This window comes from Electrona antarctica, assembly GCF_951216825.1.
Source record: "Electrona antarctica genome assembly, chromosome: 4".
NCBI classification, from domain to species: Eukaryota; Metazoa; Chordata; class Actinopteri; order Myctophiformes; family Myctophidae; genus Electrona; species Electrona antarctica.
This window is the reverse complement of record NC_136809.1, coordinates 37,627,210-37,649,483: the sequence shown is the minus strand read 5'-3', so window position 1 is coordinate 37,649,483 and position 22,274 is coordinate 37,627,210. Positions and strand designations below refer to the sequence as shown.

The 22,274-nt window shown below is 42.8% G+C and overlaps 2 protein-coding genes across 5 annotated transcripts in view; both read right to left on the bottom strand.

Moving 5' to 3' along the window:
* Window positions 1-7,278, bottom strand: part of vps54 (VPS54 subunit of GARP complex) — a 29,726-nt gene extending 22,448 nt beyond the window's left edge. Inside the window, exons 1-4 of one of the 4 annotated variants that reach the window (XM_079500009.1) lie at window positions 7,187-7,278; window positions 3,189-3,370; window positions 2,311-2,555; window positions 626-710 (exon numbers count right to left, since the gene is read on the bottom strand). In XM_079500009.1, coding sequence (XP_079356135.1) covers window positions 626-710; window positions 2,311-2,555; window positions 3,189-3,339 — 481 coding nt within the window. In that variant the 5' untranslated portion in view covers window positions 3,340-3,370; window positions 7,187-7,278. The other 3 variants (XM_079500007.1, XM_079500008.1, XM_079500010.1) reach the window with 3 other exon arrangements.
* Window positions 7,279-8,642: 1,364 nt separating this feature from the next.
* Window positions 8,643-22,274, bottom strand: part of LOC306922611 (E3 ubiquitin-protein ligase pellino homolog 1-like) — a 33,924-nt gene continuing 20,292 nt past the window's right edge. Inside the window, exons 2-8 of the mRNA XM_079500332.1 lie at window positions 20,550-20,741; window positions 18,590-18,719; window positions 18,293-18,394; window positions 13,395-13,586; window positions 12,851-13,039; window positions 11,841-12,125; window positions 8,643-11,343 (exon numbers count right to left, since the gene is read on the bottom strand). Of these exons, the coding sequence (XP_079356458.1) occupies window positions 11,056-11,343; window positions 11,841-12,125; window positions 12,851-13,039; window positions 13,395-13,586; window positions 18,293-18,394; window positions 18,590-18,719; window positions 20,550-20,644 (1,281 nt within the window). The 5' untranslated portion in view covers window positions 20,645-20,741 and the 3' untranslated portion in view covers window positions 8,643-11,055. The remainder of the gene's footprint in view (window positions 11,344-11,840; window positions 12,126-12,850; window positions 13,040-13,394; window positions 13,587-18,292; window positions 18,395-18,589; window positions 18,720-20,549; window positions 20,742-22,274) is intronic.

The following is a 22,274-nucleotide window of genomic DNA, read 5'->3' as shown; positions in this document are numbered from 1 at the left end:
AACATTTAGGCTAAAACTCTAACACAAAAATGTTCTAGGAGACTTGTTTCCATTGTGGTCCTAGGATTTGACATGGTGATTTTGCCACGGTGAATACCAATAGACATTGATTTGTGAATACCAATAGACATTGATTTGTGAATACCAATAGACATTGATTTGTGAATACCAATAGACATTAACATTAACAAATAATTAATCTTCTATCATCGAGTCATGCCTGAAAAACCACACGCCAATCAGAGGCACGCTCACATGTGTCTAAATGGCCCCTTTTCCACCAGAACCGTTTCGGTTCTTTATTTTTGATGATGGTTTATATCACATCTCCATCTTCCACTTTGGTTCCCACTTCAGGGCAAGTAGTAGGATTTTTTGGTTCCAGTTCCGAACCAACTTTTAGAGATCTGAACCAATTAATTTGGCTCAAAAGTAGGCAGGAAAAAGATAACGGAACCGGTTCAACCCCGATTCTAACATTTTTAGAGTTGGCGTCAGGCCTTAACTTATACTTCTTCTTCTGCTATTTTTGCCATGTGATAGCGTCATAAAACAGTATAAATCAGGGTCTGTAATAGAGGCAGCAGGCTGCAGAGACAGAGGGAGGTGTTTTAATAATTCATACCGTGGTTAGTGGTGTTACTGGAGACAGAGTCCACATCGTCTTTGTTGGGACAGATGGCCTTACAGCGTTCATGGATTCTTTCCCTCTAAAATAGCAAAAGATACAGATGGCTTCAGTGAAATCCACAAATAAATAAAAGATGAGAAACAAATTAAATCTATGCTCTTGGTATTTACATATATAGAGTAGCCAATTCTTTTTGGCAACTCCTCTCCCAAAAGACCACCAGTAGATAAAAATAAAAAAATAAGAAAAGGTTTCAAAATAATGTTATTTGTGAAATTATTTTTAAACTTTTTCTTAAAGTTGCGCCGTCATCAAATTATTGGCTCAGGAATGCGACAAAAACTAAATAAATCTTCATGAATTCAAGGAAAATAAGTACTTTTTGGGTGAACTACACCTTTAAGTGGTTAATTCATAATGACTTTGTTTTTATGTCTGGGTTGCTGGAAACACAATATTTAACACTTTAGGGTCTCAAGCTCTACGTTTGGGAGAGAGACCCTGCACTAGTGCAGCGACAAACATTGACGACCCACCAAGATTTGCCTCCCTGAACACAGCCTATGGCAGGGTTCCCCAATAGGCGGCCCGCGGGGCATTTGCGGCCCGCGGAGCGCCCCCTTGTGGCCCCTGGAAGAATTTCCCCAAAAAAAGGGGGTCCCAGATATAAATGGCGTTAAATGGGGGTCAGTAGCCTATGCATGTCAAACTGGGCATCCTTTTCAAATGGGGCAAGACCTCAACCTTGTGCGTGCGGACTCGGCCCCCAGCCTGGTACCCTAGTCAAAATATGGCCCTTGAGGAAAATTAATTGGGGAACCCTGGCCTATGGTGTGCTGTGGTTATACTGTAGATATAGATGATATGGGATGGTCATGTGGTTAGAAAGACTGTGCCACAAGGTAGGACACTGAACTCTTACCTGTTCTCTTATCTAATGTTGCTTTGTATATACAGTAAACCATCATTTACACATGGAAGTAGCATGTGATTTGTATATGCTACCCAGATAATGAGTAATCTAATCATGTGCATCTTCACATGCATGTGCTTAGTATGCAAGTACAATGTACAGTACCCTTACTTATAGTGAATCTGATTCTGTCTGCATTGTGAACGGTGGGGTTGTTTAGCAGGTGTTGGGTTACTGTACAGCTTGCAATTAAAGTGACAGTCATTCAGTTGAATAATGCAACGTCAGTGAAGGCAGAGGTATTACTTGAGCAACTGCTTTTCTTTCTTTTGTTTTTTTGTATTGAATACTTTATTAGTGTAAAAGACAAGCTAAAAGGATAACACAAATAAGGCCTGGGGACTTGCTTCCACTGTGGTCCTATGTATTCAATTCAAAAGGTTCCAAACCTTTTTGTCCTTGGTGCCCGGTGCCCCCCCCCTACATCTGACACATTTTAACCACAAGCTCCAATTAATACTCGTATGACCAAAAATGTACGCAAGCTACAAGCTCACAATTGTGCAAGTAGATTGACATTGCTATTTTTTAAGACTGCCATGGACGGAGATCTCCGTAATCTCAAACATGACAAGTCCTCCCTGTGATCCTTGGTGTGTGTGTGTGTGTGTGTGTGTGTGTGTGTGTGTGTGTGTGTGTGTGTGTGTGTGTGTGTGTGTGACTGTGTGTGTCCAGACCGGGCCACGGGTTTGGGGCACACACTGACCTGGGCCGTCTCCTGCAGGTAGGGGCCAAAGTGTTCTCTGGTGATGTTGGGGAGGTAGAAGGATGGCATGACCTCGGTCTCTGCAAAGTCCAGGCCCCAGGTTTTGGTGAAGAAGTCGGACTCCCTCTTGGCGAGGCGTGGGTCGTTCAGCGCCGCCGGGAGGTTGACCTTCGAGCTGTACACCGTCCAGCGGTCGTGTTCCGCCACCACCGACGGGCTCTCACACAAGCTGCCACGGGCCTCGCCTGCAGTATGGACACATGGGGAATGCAGTTAGCAAAGTTATTATGGCAATAGTGAAGGAATGTAATTATTAAATTGTACTATAATACATCGTTCGTTGGGTGGAAACCTCATACGTATGTCCAAAACGGTTACATTTCAGGATTCAAATAAAAAAAAAACAGCAAAAGTGGCAGATCGACAAGCTCGAAATGTGTCGATTCGCGCCATGTTTGAGCTTGTAGGTGCTTGCTCGCTACTTTTTATACTTTTGTGTTTCGCTATAGTATGATCAAGAATGGCATTAATTGGCCTGGGCTGCTGGCGCAACGGTTCGAGCACCTAGGCTGCAGATGCAGACTGACAAAAATAAAACGCATAAAAAGCCCCAAAAACTAATCATAATAAAAAAATAAATAATAATAATGGCGATAATTTACGACAACACAAAAAGTTAGGAGATAATATTTCTGCCGATAGCAACGATATGGTAGAAGCTGTGAACAGACAATGAAATTGCCTTGGTTTATGAATCAAAGCAAGATTAGTCAAGTGAAACTGAAATCAGTTAATCCTTGACCTATACATAGTAAAATCCTTTATTCCTTCCTCAGAGTTAATTGAACTCTGAGATTTATTAATTTATTCTCACTCACCGGCGGGCTCCTTGGGACAGACGTCGGGCAGTGAGCGGACAGGCCTGTAGTGGCGTGTAGAGGAAGCCCCTCTGTCCTTGCAGTAGACCCCATCACTGACCCCTCCACTGCCGGGACGAGGCACAGGGGACGAGCCGTGACCGGAGGCCATGGCATCGGGACACACCTCCAAAGGAGGCTAGCTGGACACACACAAGACCGATTTATTTGCATAGCACATTTCAACAACAAGGCAATTCAATGTGCTTTACACAGAACATCAAGCAAAGGAAACACAATGACAATATACAATGACATTAGGATGCACAAAAGCAAGTAGCAATACATTTGTATTGCTTTTTCTGGTTGGGTATCATCTTTGGACAGACATAACATACTGTACGAGGCAGCATAGATCGTCACTTTCCAAATAACATGCAAGACGATGCCTAAAGCAGCACTATTCGCATTATGTATCTTTTTTAATGAATACATTTTTGTTCATCTGTATGGTTACGGTAGAGTATGTTAATAATACAATATAACTTATACAATGGGGTGGCTGTATCTAGTCTCACTGCTCTCCTGTTGAGAAATAGATGGTGTCAAAGGTCATGTCTCACCTAGACAGACATAGGATCATCTGACATGAATTTTGCAAGCAGACCGGCTATTAGCTCAATGGACAAAATGTCAGCAACTTTAAAAGCAAGCTGCTCATTTTGTCAACAAGTTACATAAATGATTCACGTCGGGTTGATAACGTTCAACGTTGCGTTTCAAAACAGAAGTGAAAGTGTTGTTTCCTCATCGAAACTTGTCAGAAGGCCAGTCACATTTATGACATAATCCTCTAACTTATTAAATATGTATATTTAAGTGATTTGTCACATCTTCCCTGTGGAATTTCTGTTTACAAGCCTAAAAGGCTAACAGAAATGATTTATATGTCCTGACGTTCAATTACAAAACACACAATGAAATTGTTAATCACAAATAAGTTGCGTGACAATTGATCGTCCAGTAAAATGATGATTGGTGACAGCCCTACATGCATCATACTGAATGAGTCAGACACATGACACATTGGTAAACCACTGTGGTGGCAGTGGCTGTCTAGTCTAGTGTCTAGGAACCTGAAGATCTTCCTGGATCTACTTCAACCAAATCAACCCTGATGCCCTTATTTCGGTTCCATAAACATAAAAAAAAGATTCTTGGGGGAAAATTTGCCGAATTAGCAGGTCTACAAACAGCGTGCCTCTGCCATTTTCTACGAAGCAGTTTGGTGTACAGGGAACAAACAGCAGACCAAGTACTGAGCTAAAGGTCACGTACGTTTACAAAGTACTGAGGCTTTAAATGGTTAAATGTCTGAAGACACACATTTAACATGAATCCAATATGTAGTGGTGGGTTCCTGCTTCATCTCTTTCTCTCAGCTAAAGGATTCTTGGGCTGAAAAATGTTGAAGACCCCTGCTCTATAGAAATGCAGACCATTTTAATATTTGCCATTGAACGAGTCTACTACTAGACATGGTGGAGTAAGCGGCTAAGAGTCTGGCCCCTCTAATCCCATCAGAGTAGAGGAACAGACGAGAGATGAGAAGCAAGCTGCCCTCCTCCCCATGTACAGCTTTGATTTAACATGCCCCTCTGCCTCTCACCCTGTGTTATCTAAACTAAAGCTTTAGACCTCCCAAAACAAACTGATATGGCTACTTCTCTGCCTTTTCAGTGCCTTAAGCCCATGATGACCCACCTAAATGGGATGGCTCAGTATCTAAGATACTCAAAAGGGACAGTGACTGAACTGAAAAAACGTATTTTGGCCGCTTGTGTCTGCAACATTATTCTTTCGGTCATGACCCACACTTCATGACCATAGGTGAAAGTAGGAACGACGATTGCTCGGTAGACACTAGACAGAGAGCTCTGCCTTCTGGCTCAACCCCCCACCCCCCCACCCCCTCCCCCCACAGGACCCGACTCCGGATACGCGGTGGGTGGATGGATGGATGGATGGAAGAGGGACATTGTCCTCAACACCCTCATACCTTTTCCCATAACAGAAATGTCACGAATTTGATGGCCAATAAACAGCCACATGTCCCATTACAGGGCCCTAATACTGAATCCCTATTTGGAAAATGGCAGCTGAACTGTAGCAAAGATAAAATATAAAATATGAAAGGCTTGTAGACTAGAGATGTTCTCGGCGCAACTAAAACTGGCGACACTGATGGATTTACCACAATAGAGCTACTGTAAACTATGGCCGGACGCTCACACCTCACGCTGGGCAAGACCTGCTACTGAGTGTGTGACTAATCGGAAGTACAAGGAAGTTACATAATTCATTGATGCTTTTTGCAGATTTGTTGACATTCTCTGGGCTTGAAACCGGTGTTGTGAACTTGTGAATGGTAGAGAAAGACAGCTACCAACGGAAGTCTTGACCTAAGGGCACGCCACGAACCACGTCTCATGAGATGAGAAGAGCCTGGGAACGAGTTGAATGGTCAATCAGAACTCATGAGCTGACAGTGAAGAAAGCACAAATCATTAAAAAGCACTGATCTATCATCTCTAACCTTCCAGTGTGTGCAGAATAAACCAGTAAATATAGACACGAATAAACAAGACTGTCTTTTAGTTTACATCACTACACTTGAATTAACTTATATCCTGCAAACTGCCATAATGGCGAGTGCTGACAGTTCTTCAATCATGTAAAAAAACTAATATTGAACACAAGTCGGACTCAGAATAGACAAGCAATATCATGATGCTGCCGGCACAGTGTTCACAATTGCTTTTCGCAAAGTCTTTGCCTGCAATGTTGTTAGGTCTAAAGGTACAGGTATGAATGCCACTCAAAATTCTGTGCACTTTCACAATTTCACACATGACACCAAAATCAAATTATGCTGACACACATTGCATGCAAATCTTGTATATCTGAATGGGGCTACACAGAGACATGTCACTGTAGCGAAGAGTGCTGCTGCACATCAGTTTGAAGAGAATATACTGCGAATTCCTCAGCGAATGTGCTGAGTTGTTAGCTTGTCATAAAATCATCATTGCATCAAAAAAACATCAAAGCATCAAACGAAGATGTCACCAACTTGAGGCTGAATGTTAGGCATCATACATCTAAGTGTATAATTAACAAAGTGCAGCTGTGCAGGCTGGTTACAGACAGTAAGGGCCAGGGCATTGTTAGTGGCAGTGGTACTACTACTACCATGAGTACCATGTACCAAATTGTTGGTTAAAGGACATTAATATCTAAACGGTATTTGGTGGATAGTTTTACTTGTACTATTTGCATTACTCACAGTCTACATCTAAGTAAGACGGTGAAAATGTGTACTTTGCAGTCACATAATAATAATAATAATATTGAATTTATAACTCAGTGTAGTGTACAAATGTAAACAATGGTACTTGTACACAGGTACTGTAAATGAAGAGATGAGGATTTTACACTATAATTATATAATAGACAGTAATAATAGTAATAATGATAAAAGGCATATCAAATGTAATCAAGACTGTCACTTTATCAAACCTGCTTTGGAAAAGCAAGTAAAATAATAATAATGTGTAATGTGTGTCTGCTGTCCCCACCCAATCCTGTAATGTGTTCATGTTGTCAGTACAGTCAGTCCATCTGATATGATCTGGTTCACTCACTGTACTTACACGTAGCCAATTCTAGCAAGGCATTATGCTAGTTAGCCTGGCTAGCCATTTGACAGCTTGTCAAACGGCTCGGCGTGCTAACAGAGCGTCACCATAGTAGAACCAGCAGCACTGCTAAAGGTCGTGCTAATAAACCAGAATAATAACCATACCTGTCGTGTGGTGAAACACAGCGGTTCCAAAGGCTCCGTCGTTCCACCATCACAGACACACACAGACAGCAGAGCAAAAAAACTACAGCAGCTAGCACTGCAGCTATCCTAGCAGCACTGCTGCTAGCATCATCATCAACCGGTACACACTAACCATAATGCACTGCGGGAGGAGGAGGGACCACCAGGAGGGACACACCTCTTCTTCCTTGGGTCCGCTTGGGTCACGTGTTCCAAAAGCTCGCGCTTGTCACCTGGTGGCCACAGCTGGGATTTAATTTAAATGCTGCTAATTGTCCTAAACGTGACAGCAAAATCACACGCACACGCACACGCACACGCACACGCACACGCACACACAGAACTAAAACAATAGAAAATTGAAGAATAGAATTGTAATGTACTTTAACTTATGTACATACTGGAAGAAAGGAAGGACTAAAAATGATGGCAATGTCTGTCAACTAATTTAGAAGTAAAACCATTTTATTGCAGTGTATACACAATATGGCAACAAGAGTTAAGGACACCAGGGGATTAAGGCATGAGTGACAAAGGCTGCAAATAGACTCAAACACTTAAAAATGTCTAAAACTAATTGGGATAATTAAGGAAGTTCACTTTAACGGTTCAAATCCCACAGACAGCTAATTTATACCTTTAGTAGGCCTAATTTAATTTCTGAAGTTTATTTTCCTGGCAGCGTTTATCGATTGACAATCCAACTTTGTTCTAAACGAGGCCAAGTTTAAGGCAGTTTAAGGCAGCACATTTTCCAGTGAGACACAGAGGTAGCAATGATGACACATAACCTAAACAAGTAACTTGATTTTATATTATAAATATTAATTCAAGATTAAGATAATTGAAATCAAGCAGTAGGCCTATGTAGCAAACTTAAAGCTGCACTAAACGTTCCTCCTCTTCTACGGTTCTACCCTGAATTTGAACCCGGTTTCCTGCGCAAGGGCTGACATTTTTACCATTGAGCTAATAGCGCCTGTCTGCTCAGTGGAAAAATGTAATCTTGACCATTAGGTCAAAATATGTGTCAGATCCTGTGTCCAACTGTCCATAGGTGAGACATGACCTTTGACACAATGTATACTGTATTCACAATAGAAGAGCAGGGAGACCAAATACAACAACCCGCCATTTGTATATAAGTTATATTGTATAGTCCAGGGGTTCTCAACCCGTGGGTCGCGACCCCTCGGGGGGTCGCCAAATTATTTTAGGGGGTCCCCAAATTATTTTCAAAAAAAAGAGAAAAAAAAAAAGATAAAAAAAAAAAAAAAGAAATCACGATTTTTCAAAAATAGCAGACCTACAAGCGGCGCGCTATGAGCTTGTAGATCTGCTATTTTTAAATAGCTAAATTATAACAATGCTTAAAACACCAAAAGGGGTTCCCGCCCAAAATGGTTTAAGGTTATTGTAGCAGTCAATTTATATTGGGGGTCGGGAGGGGGCGGGGCGGGGGTCCCGAGACGTTGCCAAAGCATTTTCGGGGGTCCCCGGCCAAAAACGTTGAGAACCCCTGGACTATAGTCTACCATACAGATTGGACACATTTAGATTTTACTCATTAAAAAAGGTTACACTTTAAGATCAACAGAAGAGGTCATTCATGTCTTCTAAAGTTTTTTATTATATATATATAAAAAAGCTACAAACATTATCACACAAACATAAATCCTATATTTTCAAGTCAAGAGGTCATGAAATACATTGTGAGACAAATGTCCATGTTAGCGTATATATTATTATCTATAACTGTCACAAAAATAGTGTTTAATTCAAACATGTAACAGAAGAACTGTCAAAGAAGGTCACTTGATTTTAGAGAAAAAGTAGAACACATTCTTTTGAAAATATTTTAAGTTATGAAAATCGTAAAGCTCATAATAGCACTTTCCCACGATCTGCTTTACCCATTAGGGCACAAAACACAAAATACAAAACAATGTCTGAGCTGTCTCCTTTTTCAGTGGTCTTCAAAATGGGGTCCTGGGACCCTAGTGGTCCTAAAATTATTGATAGTTATTATAAATAATTATTGAAAGGAAAATACCTCTTTGGTAGAGGTTTGGGTTGTGTAGTTACCTTGCTATGATGTAACTCCAAAGGTGGGCAAGAATAAATACATAAATACATTTCTCCATTGATTAGAAATTGATGATTCAAAATGTGCTCCACATTGACTTACATTGTATGGTGAAAAACTGCTCTCAAGGGCACCTACGGACGACTGCAATTCGAAACTGGCCCCCGTAAAATCTGAATCCCCACCCAATCCTTTTTACCCTCACTGTATATGTTTTTACCTCCTCTATGATGATTTCCTATTTTTTGGCTATATAGTAGTGTATTCTAACGACCCTGCGAAAGACCCGGCCGTAACTTGCTCCTCCAAACGTTACATTAGTGCCAGAAGTGGGATGAGGACCCCTGGAGCGTGCCCTTGCGCGAGGGACGTGAGGGACTCGAGGAGTGAAGCGAGAAGCGCGGGGGCTCGCTTCAGAAAAGAGGGGGTAGTGTAACGACCCTGCGAAAGACCCGGCCGTAACTTGCTCCTCCAAGTGAGCTAGCTCTCTTGGCGCGGCTTGTTGCTTGCCTTGTCTACTTAGTTGGAAGCCGGGATTCGACTCCAGCTCAGGGTGCTAAACGTTACAGTATATATGTACGTCTCTAAATGTTCTGATGAATTGAACATGGTGGATCCTATTGTAAACAAGTGTAATGCTTTATGGTGTCGTCCACAGTTAACTTGTATTGAGTTGTACTTGAAATGTACTGTAATTCTCCAGAACTGTTAATAAATTCTTCAATCAATCAATCAATGAAACAACTCTCAAAGTCAGTATTTTATATTAAAAAACGTACTGGGCTTTGTGATGTTTTATATTGTCTGAATCAGCATTTGTTTGTTTTACAGGCTAAAAGAGTGACTTTGAGAGCTGAGGTCAATGAGGAGCATATTATTTATGATCAATTTCTAATCAATGGATCAACTATTTTTGATTTCTTGCCCACCTTTGGAGCTATAGGCCCACATCATGGCAAGGTAAACTACACAACTCCAATCTCTACCAAAGTGTGACTTGCCCTTTAAGAACTAAATGTGCCCTTTAGTTTACAGGTCTATAAAGAGATTGTACAAATGAAACCAAAATAATGGACCTTTTACAGGTTCCATTATGGGGGGGTCTGTGGCAGTGGTTCTCAAAATGGTGACCTTGTAATCTTATTTCATATTGTAGATCTTTTAAGTGGTGCAACCACTTCCTTAAGTGAGTATGTGTGTGGGTGGGTGCCTGCCTGCCTGGGTGGCTGGGTGCGTCTGAGCACGAAAACAGCATGGTTGTTTTTCACCACCAGTGCGCAACCTAACCACACACAAACACACACGCACATATTAACTGTATATATGGTGAGTTTGGGTGTGCCAGTATAATACAGTGACAGTACAGTACAGTACAGTACAGTACAGTACAGTACAGTACAGTACAGTACAGTACAGTACAGTACAGTACAGTACAGTACAGTACAGTAGAGGGTACAGTAGAGGGACCCCCACACGGTAACTCTGTCATTTCTCAACCGTTTCGGACGCGGGGCGGCTCGCCGGAATCGGGCCGGCACCCTGGGTGCGTTCATGTGGGTCTGGAACTCCCCCCCCCCGGGGACCCCCACACGGAGTTGCACCACTTACTTCACACGGGTGTGATTTTTTATCTTGAAATTTTTTGCAAATCTTTGAATATTGTTTTTTTAAGCAAACATTTTCAACACAATCTTTGCTTCTGGGGGGTCCCTGGCACAAAACCTTTTCACATGGGGGTCTGGGGCCAAATACATACCAATTTCAGGGTCCTTGACTTTAAACGATTGAGAGAACCACTGCTTTACGGGTCCATTTGGTTCCATTCGTTAAGTTATGGGGTTTCTGTTACCTTTTAATGCATATACCAACCTAGAGGTCCTTGAGATTAAAAAACAACTTAGTCCTGTTTGGCCTAGTTAGTCCAGAGGCCCTTGGAAAATAAGTCTCTTATAGCCGGCGTCTCCCGTCAGCTGCTGGACGCAGAAGGGACAGGCGGCGTGGAAGGTGTGTGTCCCATGAGGCAGCGGGATCTGACTCCAGAAGGAGGCGGTCTTTTCCGAGCACACGTGGCCGCAGGGGACGAAGGCGTGGGTAGGGGGCGCGGCGTCCAGGTAGAAGCCTGCCTCGCAGCCCAGCCACAGGGGCACGTAGGGGCCCCGCGACCGGCACATGGGACACTCGCGCTCCTGGACCTCTGCTTCCACCTATAGGGGGGTAGTTGCCACCGTCGTGATTAATCGACGATTAATAGTCGTTCAAATAATTGCGAGAACATATTATTGTCGCTGTTGGGCAGAAACCTCTTATTTTGGGCTATATTTTCCATATTCAATATTATACTGTGTAGAGTCACTAGATTGAAGATCAATGTTTATGCAAAAACACATAATTGATTTGCAATCAGGCTATAATACTGTCTCTGTCAGGTGCAAACCTCATATGTATGACGTATAGCTTACGTATGATTCATGATGACTATTCTGATGTATTTGATGTATTACCATGTTTTTGTTCTTGCTTACTGTAAGTCGTGTCTGCCAAATGCCTAAATTGTAAATTGTATGTTCAAAACTGTTCAGGAGATTTACAAGCAGATTCTAGATCTGCTGCTTTTGCTACTTTTGTGGTAAGTAGGGCGTTAATTACGGAGTATGGAGATCTGCCCCGACAGCAACGATAATATAATATTTGCGACATTCACCTCAGCCTGACCACCCCATGCGTGGTACCCGTGTACGTGTCCACAGTGGAGGTAGGCCCAGGGCTGCTTCTCGTCCAGCACCTCCTTGCGCCTCAGGCTGGGGAAGGCCAGCGTGTTGAAGCCCACGGGGCACTGGGGACGCCCGGCGTTCAGCTCCTGACGCAGGGCCTCCAGGTGCTTGATAGTGGGCGTGCACGCCAGGCCCTCGGCCGTGCGCCACAGGAGGGTGGCGCCGCACAGGTCGATTAGCGAGCCGTCCACCAGTTCCTGAGACTCACTGTCCACCTGGACGGAAACATTATGATTATGATATGATTTCTTTATTGTTTTTGTTGACAAGAATGCATATACAGGTACAAGAACATAGAATTGTACATCTCTGTTTTTCCATAAATCAATGCTATTGAACACCCTTTACGTCTGTGTGTTGGTTATTTTGGAACCAATGTAAAGCATTAAAAAGTGCTTCGGAGAAAACCTCTTAACTCCATTGGACCCTCAAACTGTCTGCTATAGCAAAAGCAGCTAACTCCACCACCTCTCCTCCTCTAGTGGTTTCTTCCCAACAGCAGAGATTTATGATCAATGAATCGATTGTGTTCCAGCTTTGATCAATATACTTGACGAAAACAACATTTTCGAGGTTTTAAAGAAAACATACTATGACATTAGTCATCATTTTAATATTGATGTTATATTATCAATACAATATTTATGTTATGGCAATTATTTGTCCCAATAACTGGTCTAGTTTTTTTCTTTTTGTGTTTTTTAGTAAATCGACGCCCTACTTCATCATACTACGACTATAGCGTCACACGAAAGCATACAAAGTAGCAGATCTACAAGTTTGAAACACGGCGCGAAGCAACACATTTTGAACTTGTAGATCTGCTACTTTTGATATTTTTGAATTTGAATCTTGAAAAGTCACAGTTTTGACATGAGGTTTCCACCCGAAAGAGATGACATACAACTGTATATAATGTGTATATGCAGCCCAAACCCACCATCTTCCCCCGCTGCTGAGCGGAGCGGGTCTCCCGCAGGGTGAACACGCTGCCACAAACAGAGATCTCCCTCCACAGGCCGGGCTTGGAGTCCTGGGTGAAGCCGTGGCGAGGGTGCATCACCAGCACGCCGTTGGTGGTCAGCCCGTCCATCTGACCATCCTGCATCCGCCACTTGGCTGCCTTCTCCTGCAGGGGGGAGGGCAATGGTAGAAGTAGTTTATTATTAAAGCAGCAATACTGCTGTAATCTGAAGACTCACCTCTTCAGACACCAGTTTAGGCCGTAGCCCTAGCCTTGACAACCTTGCAGGCTTACTGTATGCTTATGCCTTAAAACATCCTAATGATCCTATAGTGTGTACAGATTTATTTTATATTATACCGTTTAGAGTAGACTGTTGATAGATTCTTGGTTTACCTATGATCCTATATGAATATTTCCATGGCTTTGATGTAATACCTTGTGTTTACCTTGCTTAATGTAAATCGCTCTGGATAAAGAGTGTGTGCTAAATTCTGTAATTCATTTAATAATAACATACACCCAGGAAGATGTTCTTGGAGGAGTCGAAGCCAGCGGCGTAGATGTGTGCGGTGTAGGGCGGGCTCCGCTGGCAGATGATGCGGCAGGCGAAGCGCGAGATGGTGCTCTGCACCGACTGGCTGTCGCCGTGGCCGCCGGGCATCGTGTCCGTCACCACAAAGTCAATAGGACTCTCCGTGGACCGCCCAATCTGTTATGTATACAAACACGCACATTACTCACAGGTTGCTTTTTAGTATGGGAGTTAGCAAAGTGCAAAGTGTAGCAATGTGTGGCAAATCTGCAAAATAAATGCTTACCACTAGCTTTTACAAATTTGATGACCTCATCACATTTGTGCGGCTATGCCCATTTTTAGCCCAAGGAGTGTTTTTCGTGCAAAACAAATGCTTGCAATGGATTGAGAATCATGAAAACCCCCTGTTTGTCCTGTCACATGCAGAATGAACTTTTGCCTATATTTGCCACAAATTTAGATACATTTCACTAATCATTATTTGTTGTTGTTGTTGTTTTAACATACACTGTTTTAACCACGTTCACCGTAGTGGGTGAGCCAGGGATCATACACTGTTTTAACCACGTTCACCGTAGTGGGTGAGCCAGGGATCAACACTGTTTTAACCACGTTCACCGTAGTGGGTGAGCCAGGGATCAAACCGTAGTGGGTGAGCCAGGGACCACGTTCACCGTAGTGGGTGAGCCAGGGACAAAACCGTAGTGGGTGAGCCAGGGACCACGTTCACCGTAGTGGGTGAGCCAGGGACAAAACCGTAGTGGGTGAGCCAGGGACCACGTTCACCGTAGTGGGTGAGCCAGGGACAAAACCGTAGTGGGTGAGCCAGGGACCACGTTCACCGTAGTGGGTGAGCCAGGGAAAAAACCGTAGTGGGTGAGCCAGGGACCACGTTCACCGTAGTGGGTGAGCCAGGGACAAAACCGTAGTGGGTGAGCCAAGGACCACGTTCACCGTAGTGGGTGAGCCAGGGACCAAACCGTAGTAGGTGAGCCAGGGACCAAACCGTAGTGGGTGAGCCAGGGACCACGTTCACCGTAGTGGGTGAGCCAGGGACCAAACCGTAGTGGGTGAGCCAGGGTTCACCGTAGTGGGTGAGCCAGGGACCAGGTTCACCGTAGTGGGTGAGCCAGGGACCAAACCGTAGTGGGTGAGCCAGGGTTCACCGTAGTGGGTGAGCCAGGGACCAGGTTCACCGTAGTGGGTGAGCCAGGGACCAAACCGTAGTGGGTGAGCCAGGGATCAAACCGTAGTGGGTGAGCCAGGGTTCACCGTAGTGGGTGAGCCAGGGATCAAACCGGCAGCCTTCCGTTTCCAAATGGCCGCTCTACCTCCTGAGCCACTGCCTCCCCCTTAACCCATTTTGACCTGAGATCAGATTCTAAAAATGTCTTCTACATCCTGACAGTTTTCTGATAGGCAATTCACACTGAGAGGGACTGAATCCGTTTCATTGGAACCGTTTCCGAATACGGTTGCCTGGTCCCCGATGGCCATGATTCACATTGCCCGAGATTCAACAGCGCACCCGGGTACACTTGCATAACACACTTTGATCCTCCAGATGGCGGTGAGCTTGATGGCTGGTGCGCACGGACACTGACCATCAACTCTGCGACATTGTCTCCAATAAATCCAGACACACTGCATTGCATTGCCTCTTTTGGCTCTTTGCCGTTATACTACTTCACTGTCATGTCACGTTCTAAAAAAAAAACAGTCCACTTCCTTCTTTAGGTACGCATGCATTCACATTGGAACGATCTGTATCTGAATACACTTCAACGGTCCAGAGACCCACCCCCCATGTGGTCTCGGGGACAGTTGGGTGATCCGCTCCTGGGAACGGTACGCATCATTCACACTACCACAACATCTGCCAAGTGGTCCCGAGTGCGCACCCGGGACCATAGTGTGAATCGCCCCTAAAAAAGCTATGTTTCTGTCAGCACAGTGGTTCTCAAAAATGTTCATTTCAAGGACCCCCAAAAATATATGTATTTGGCCGCCGTCCCCCTTCTGAAAATATGTTGTTCCAGGGACCCCCCTAGAAGCAAAGATTTGAGTAAAAAATGTTCGCTCCGTTTGGAACCTGTCACTATTATTTTTTTCATTTTATATCACTTAATTACGCATTATCTGTCAATGATATTCTGAAGTTATGTCATATACAAAATGCCTAATAAAAACAGTATTAGAATATATATTCAAAGATTTCCGCCACATTTTCACGATTTTTCAAAAATAGCAGACCTACAAGCTCATAGCGCGCCACCAAGTGGCGCGCTATGAGCTTGTAGATCTGCTATTTTTCAATAGCCCAAGTATAACATAATGCTTGAAACACCAAAAGGGGTTCCCGCCCAAAATGGGTTAATGGTAAGTCATCATCACCGTCATTTGCAGAACCAGCATATAGACTGTTGCAATAATAATGGTTCTACATGTGTATTATACTACGGTAAATACAAAACACAAATGCGGAGTCCATGAATACCATTCCCATCAATGAATGGGCCTTAAGCGCATACAGAGACATGTTAGATTTGCTTAAAACCTGTGGTTCTCAAAGTGGGGTCCCCCGGTAAATTATTGAAAGTTAGGAATCGTTAAATTATAAAGGAATCAAATGGACCCATGAGTTATGGGGGTTCGTGGCCTAATCATAATGCATACCAAACTGAGGGGCGTTGAAATTAAAAAGGTTTGAGAACCACCACTTTAAACAGAACCAGATAGCAGTCTGAAAGTCATGGAGCTCAGACAGACACATTCATTCTTTTTCTCAGCCAGCATCTTTCTAACTCTACAATCCTAAACCCAAATAGCTTTCCTCTAACTGGAGCATAATGAGTCTTTTCAGAAAAAGCCAAGAAGTAATTAAGCCGGTCGGTGACAACAATCTGTTTCCGTAAAGGGGACTGTTAGTCTCTGTCCCCTCAGTGTTGTGTTAATTGTGATTTATAGTACAAGGCCTCAATTATCAGAGTGTTTTCCAGACACATAATTACTAACATGTTGTTTGTGCAACTGCAGTTTTACAGTTGATTGCTTCAGCACTTCCCGTATTGTGTTTTTTGCGTCATGTTGTTCAACCACAGGGCCGGTTAGGAAGTCCATACTTACAGCAAGACAGTGATTTTCAACTTGTGGGTTGACCCCCAGGAGAGGTCTCCAGATGGTTTTGTATGGGGGTCCCCAGATGATTCGCTTAATGTGCAACATTGTGTTCTCACTCAACAGTAAACAAACGTGTATACTGTACAAGGTAACTATCTGCACATTTCTAAAGTGACAATTTAAGGACTTTTAAGACCTTTTTAATAGCTTAAAATTTTAAATAAATTACTGTGAATTACTGTGTCAAAACTATACTATAAAAATGCTTCAAACATTGGCCAAAATATCAAATATCATCTAATAAAGAATATAGCCATCTACACATAGGCTTACTTATAGACTACACTACTACTGTACTACTATCACAAGAGACCACACTGCTACTATACTATTTTCACAGTTTTCATCTGTGGAACTGGGTCAAACTAACTCCTACAATTCCAAGTGCTTGTGAGGATGTCCCCAGTTCAAATAGGATTATTTTGGGGGTTGTGGCCTATAAAGGTTGAGAAACACTGCAGTAAGATATCGCCACCGTTGCGTTGGGGCAGGCAAACCTTTTTGTGATGTTTTGTAAATGAATGCCCTACTTTTGTTGAGAGTGTCGAGCAAAGGTAGCAAGAATGTCCAATCTTAGTACTGTTTCAGAGTTACAGACCCATGTGGGTTCATTTTGGCTCCATTTGTATGGAACTTTCAGACTTATAGACCAGTACAGTCGTCATTTTAGCTGGAGACCCCTAGCTAGAACCCCCTCAAGGACCTCTAGGGGTCACCAAACCCCACATTGACAACCAATGACCTAGTAGAAGAGGACAGTCATTAAATGTAGCCAATTTATACCTCGCCTTACGACACAGTTTTGTCGTCGAGTGACCAGGGAGCAAACAGGGTAGTTACTAAGCACTCAGCATGATCAGTGTTCTCTTCAATTATTGATTAGGTACGTTTCAGAGAGAGGTAGTCTATTCCTAACCTGACTCCGCCAGATGGGGCAGCAGAGAGTACACTGGGTTCCAGGGGGGAACCCAGTGTACTCTCTGCTGCCCCATCTGGCGGAGTCAGGTTAGTCTATTCCTCCTCCACACAAACCTGACATCCACAATTGTTTTAATTTTTTTTTACTTACTTACTACTTACTACTTAAATGTCATGCAAATAGCGAGTTTTTGGCATTGAACATTGGAACATATAAATAAACATTACATTTCAGGGTTTTCTTTCTTAAAAATGTATAATGTACTAGGGCCAAACCCCCCCAAGAAGCAAAGAAAGTTAAAAACGTTCGCTCTGAAAGAATATATATTGCAAATTTGTGCCACATTTTCACGATTTTTCAGAAATAGCAGATCTACAAGCTCAGTGCTGCGCTATGAGCTTGTAGATCTGCTATTTTTCAATAGCAAAATGACATAATGCTTAAAACACCAAAAGGGGTTCCTGCTCAGAATGGGTTAAATAGTAGAAGATATTTATTTAAAAAGCTATTTAAGACAGGAGACCCCTCTTTAGTTACTGAACAAACACGCAAATAACAATCAGAATCCAAACACTAGACCAAACAACCTTTAATAGTTTTCAAATATTAAAAAAAAATAGAAGATGTACAAACTTGCAGATCTGCGAACTTGTAGGTCTGCTATTTTTGAATAGCCAATCGATAAAAATGATTGTGATGCTATATTAACTATAAGCTATATATATTAGCTATATTAATAATAACTACTTTTGATAACCACTGCATTATGTATCCAACAGACCTGAAACATGTCCGTGTTGATGTCATGAGTGTATTCCACCACAACCGTCTGGACTCGGGAGAGAGTATAGGAGATACTGTGCTGGTCCTTGTTGCTTATAGCCTGTGGATCACAGAGACAACAATTACTGTTAGAAACCACATGCTATTTTCTTAACCACATTGCCAGTGGGGTCCTTGAGAGACTCTGAACCCTTTTGTGTCTGCAACTCTGAGAGTGTGACATATGGAACCAAATTTGGTTCCATTTTGTTACACTCTCAGATTTCAATGAACACTGATGAGGATTGTAGCCTACCTTAGCTGCCTGTGGACTACAGCCCATATGTACGGTACTGGGTTTCACACCGTTAGCCTTCGGTCTGCGGCACAAAGCGAAGCGGCTTTTCCGCCTGCCCTTGTCCCCGTTGGGCAGGGAGCCATTGTACCTGAGAGGAGAAGATGAAAACAGTGGTGGGAGAACTTTGTGGTTAATAAAGCAACAAGCTGGTCCCGTCGGTACCAAAGATCAATGTTTTCACTTCAGCGGGAAATGTTAACATCCTGTATTTCTTTAACCATTTTCAACTTTTTCCCCCCCCCTTTTTTCATACTTTGTTTTTTTTCTCTCTTCCAAGAGTAAGAAAACATCACACCCGTGTGAAGTGAGGGGCGCTTTTATCATCATGCATCATCATACAACACATTTCGTGCTCAACCAATGAAATCATCACAAATGTCATTCCGGCCAATCACAATTTGCGTCTTCACTTTTCTGTCCTCACTTTTGGCTTCAATGTTTGTGTTTACACAGACACCAAAAGATGGATATAGGAGGGACCAGCTCCCTTCTTTTTGAAGGGAGTTAGTCCCTCCTATGTCCATCGTTTGGACAAAGAAAGAAAAAAAAGAAATATAGGCTAAGCGGATATATATTTTGTGTTTTTCATTACATTCACCACATGCAGGGACGTCGCTGACTGTTTGGTTGCCCTATTCGCATATTATTTGTTATTTTATTCATAACAACAAAACGTACATAGTGCCGCTTTAAATGGTTAAGAAAAAGGGACAGTGACTTGCTTGTCAGGCTCTGTCTACTGTACATTCAACCTTCTACAGTAACAGTATGTGACAATTAAAATCAGGCCACACTTCAAGCAACCTTTGTTTTCACCAACCATATGGCTCTGCAAAATTAAAGATTACCATCACTGTAATTGTCAGTTGGCGGTACATCCCAGACGGTTTAATTCTAGTTCCCGACACAATTGAAAAGTATAAAAGAAACATTTGAAACCACAACAGCCACTATTTCCTGACATCTTTATGACGGTCCAGCAGCACACAAGCATTCTCTTTTTCCAAGTGAATGGAGTTCACTCAGGAAGTCAGCTGCATTCTTCCTCCATGTGGTTGATGGTATTCGTGCATTTGACTGGATCTAGGTTGAATTATGCGGCGCTAAAACAAAACCCACTGGCTCGAAAGTGCAAGACGCACAGTGCTAAAATGCAGGCATTTGTTTAAGCTCATTCAACATTCAGTTGCAAGAGAGAGAGAGAGAGTCAACCATGTGGGCAATGGAGAATAAAAGTTGAGTTAAAAACATAGATTGGTGGGGCACGGTGGCACAGTCGGTAGTGCTGTCACCTCACAGCTATAAGGTCCTGGGTTCGATACCCGCTGGAGATGCTGTGGGCGGGTTCTCTCCTCTGCGTCATCAGTGCCCTTACCCGAGGCGGGGTTGGCGAAAGGGCCTTTCTGTGTGGAGTTTGCGTGTTCTGCCCGTGTCCCCTAGGGTAGGTACACTCACAAAAACATGCAGTAATCCTCGTCTCTAAACTACCTCCCCCTGTGTTCATTCCACGCACTACATCCAGCCGGGGAAACTCCTGTCAGGAGAAAAGAAGCACCTTGGACTCCTCATGCATAGTAGGAAGCATGAGGTCAGTCCGCTGCCCCCCATGTTGGCACTGCCCCATGTTGACACTGCCAACATGGAGGGCAGTGCCAACATGGAGGGCAATCATTGGCTTCCTTGAAACCTTAGACAGGTGATCACCCCCCCCCTTTTTCTACTCTGTACATGTGTACAAGTGTTCTACATTTTGTGATGATATTTCATTCTGGTTGTTATTTAATTTGTGTTATGTTTTATGAATTGACTGTACTCTGTTGCTGTTTGCGTTTCTAATATAGTGTTCAATCAATAAATCAATCAATCAATCAAATTTGATGAAAACATATTAATAAATGAACTAAACATGTCATCATACCCCAGGACAATGAGCTCCCCATATTTGACTGGGCCTTTGGTGGAGGCCGGTGAGGAGGAGATGTTTTCCTGGTCAGCAGCAGGAGGAGAGAACATTGGTGATTCCTTCCTTCAGAGGGAGAACCAAACACTCCTCTGTCTCTGTCTTCTTCAAAGTCTAGTCATTGTTGTGGTCCTCTACGCCCCACTTAACCTGCAGACATCACAAGAAACAAGAAACATGTGAGGCTTCATTCCAAAATGAGGCATTCCTCCATTTAACCACTTAAAAAGCCTTATACTTATGTGACGAACAGCAAAAACAGCCACTCTACGAGCTCACGTCCAGACGTGTTGTGAGTGTGTAGATTCACTAAATGTTCATTTGTTTTCGCTTTTTTCAAACATTTTGAAATATTATGAAAATGTTCGAAAATGTCCGTCTACAAAATACTAGGGATGCCAAAAGTGTTAAAAGTGACACTTTTCTTTTAAGTGTCACTTTCATTAACGTCTGGGTTGAGGTAGAAACCTAACTGCAGATACAATTGCAGTTATTGTTATTACATTTGTTACTTACATAATAGCAACAATTAACAAAATTGTTCCGCAATAAGCACTCTGTGATATCTTGTTATACATTTATTTTACAATCCCCAAAGAAGACCTTTCCAGAAAAGTTTGTATAATAATTTAATAAATTATCCTGCACCGTGGCTATGAGTGTGCAGCCTTTTCTTCACTTTTATACAAATTATTCTGATTTTTTCTCAATAGAACTGGGATCGAAACCTGCAACCACCCAGTCACAAACTTCACACAAACTCACCGTTCGCCTCTCGCCACCAAGACTGAGCAACTGTTCCACTGTTGTATGTACAAAAGCACCATTAGATGAATAAATGATAGCAGGCTGAGGCAGTGTGGTTACTGAGCACCAACCAGGTCACTGTGCTCCATGTGCCAAATAGCAAGTGTTAGCCTAGTGTATCTATATACTCAGAGGACCTATATCACAGCTTGGCCCCTTCGACAGCGACAAATAGGCTCTATGGCATGCATGTGCCATAGAGAACATTACAGGTCCATTTGGTTCCATTTGTACACTCTCAAGAGTTATGGATGTCGTTGAAATTAAAATGTTTGAAAACCACTGTGCTACATGAAATGGAACAGAGCCTTCATTAGTATCATTGGCAACCTGTGAAGAAAGTGAAGAAGAGGCTCAGTTTCTTTCCAATGTGGCTGCTGCACAGAGCCTATTGCATTTCAGAGTACCTTATCTCCATCTTTTTGTGGGTTTTTGTCTCCGTAAATTAACGGATCATACTACAGATCTATGAGCTCAAAACGTGTCGCTTCGTGCCGCGTATTTATGAAAAAACACAAAAAGTTAAGAAATGGAGATACAGTAAGTGGTTTCTGCCCGACAGCAATGATATACTGTATAGGGCAAACACTCAAGTAGCTAAGTGCTCATCAAATGACAGGGCCTGTGAGAGACAGGCTGGCTCTGAGACCAGAGAACACCAGCCTGCATTTGTGGGTCAAATGTCTCAGCACAGATCCACAGAACAATCCTATAATTATTGGCTCTGAGTGACAAAGGCTTCTCACACAAAAAGTCTCTCCTGGCATAACATCAAAGGAGACTATACTATAAACACTCCTTCAAAGAATGGTTTATTCTTACTTCTCCGACAGGTTTACAGAGAACAGCAGGAGTAAGGTCTCCTTCACACAGGAC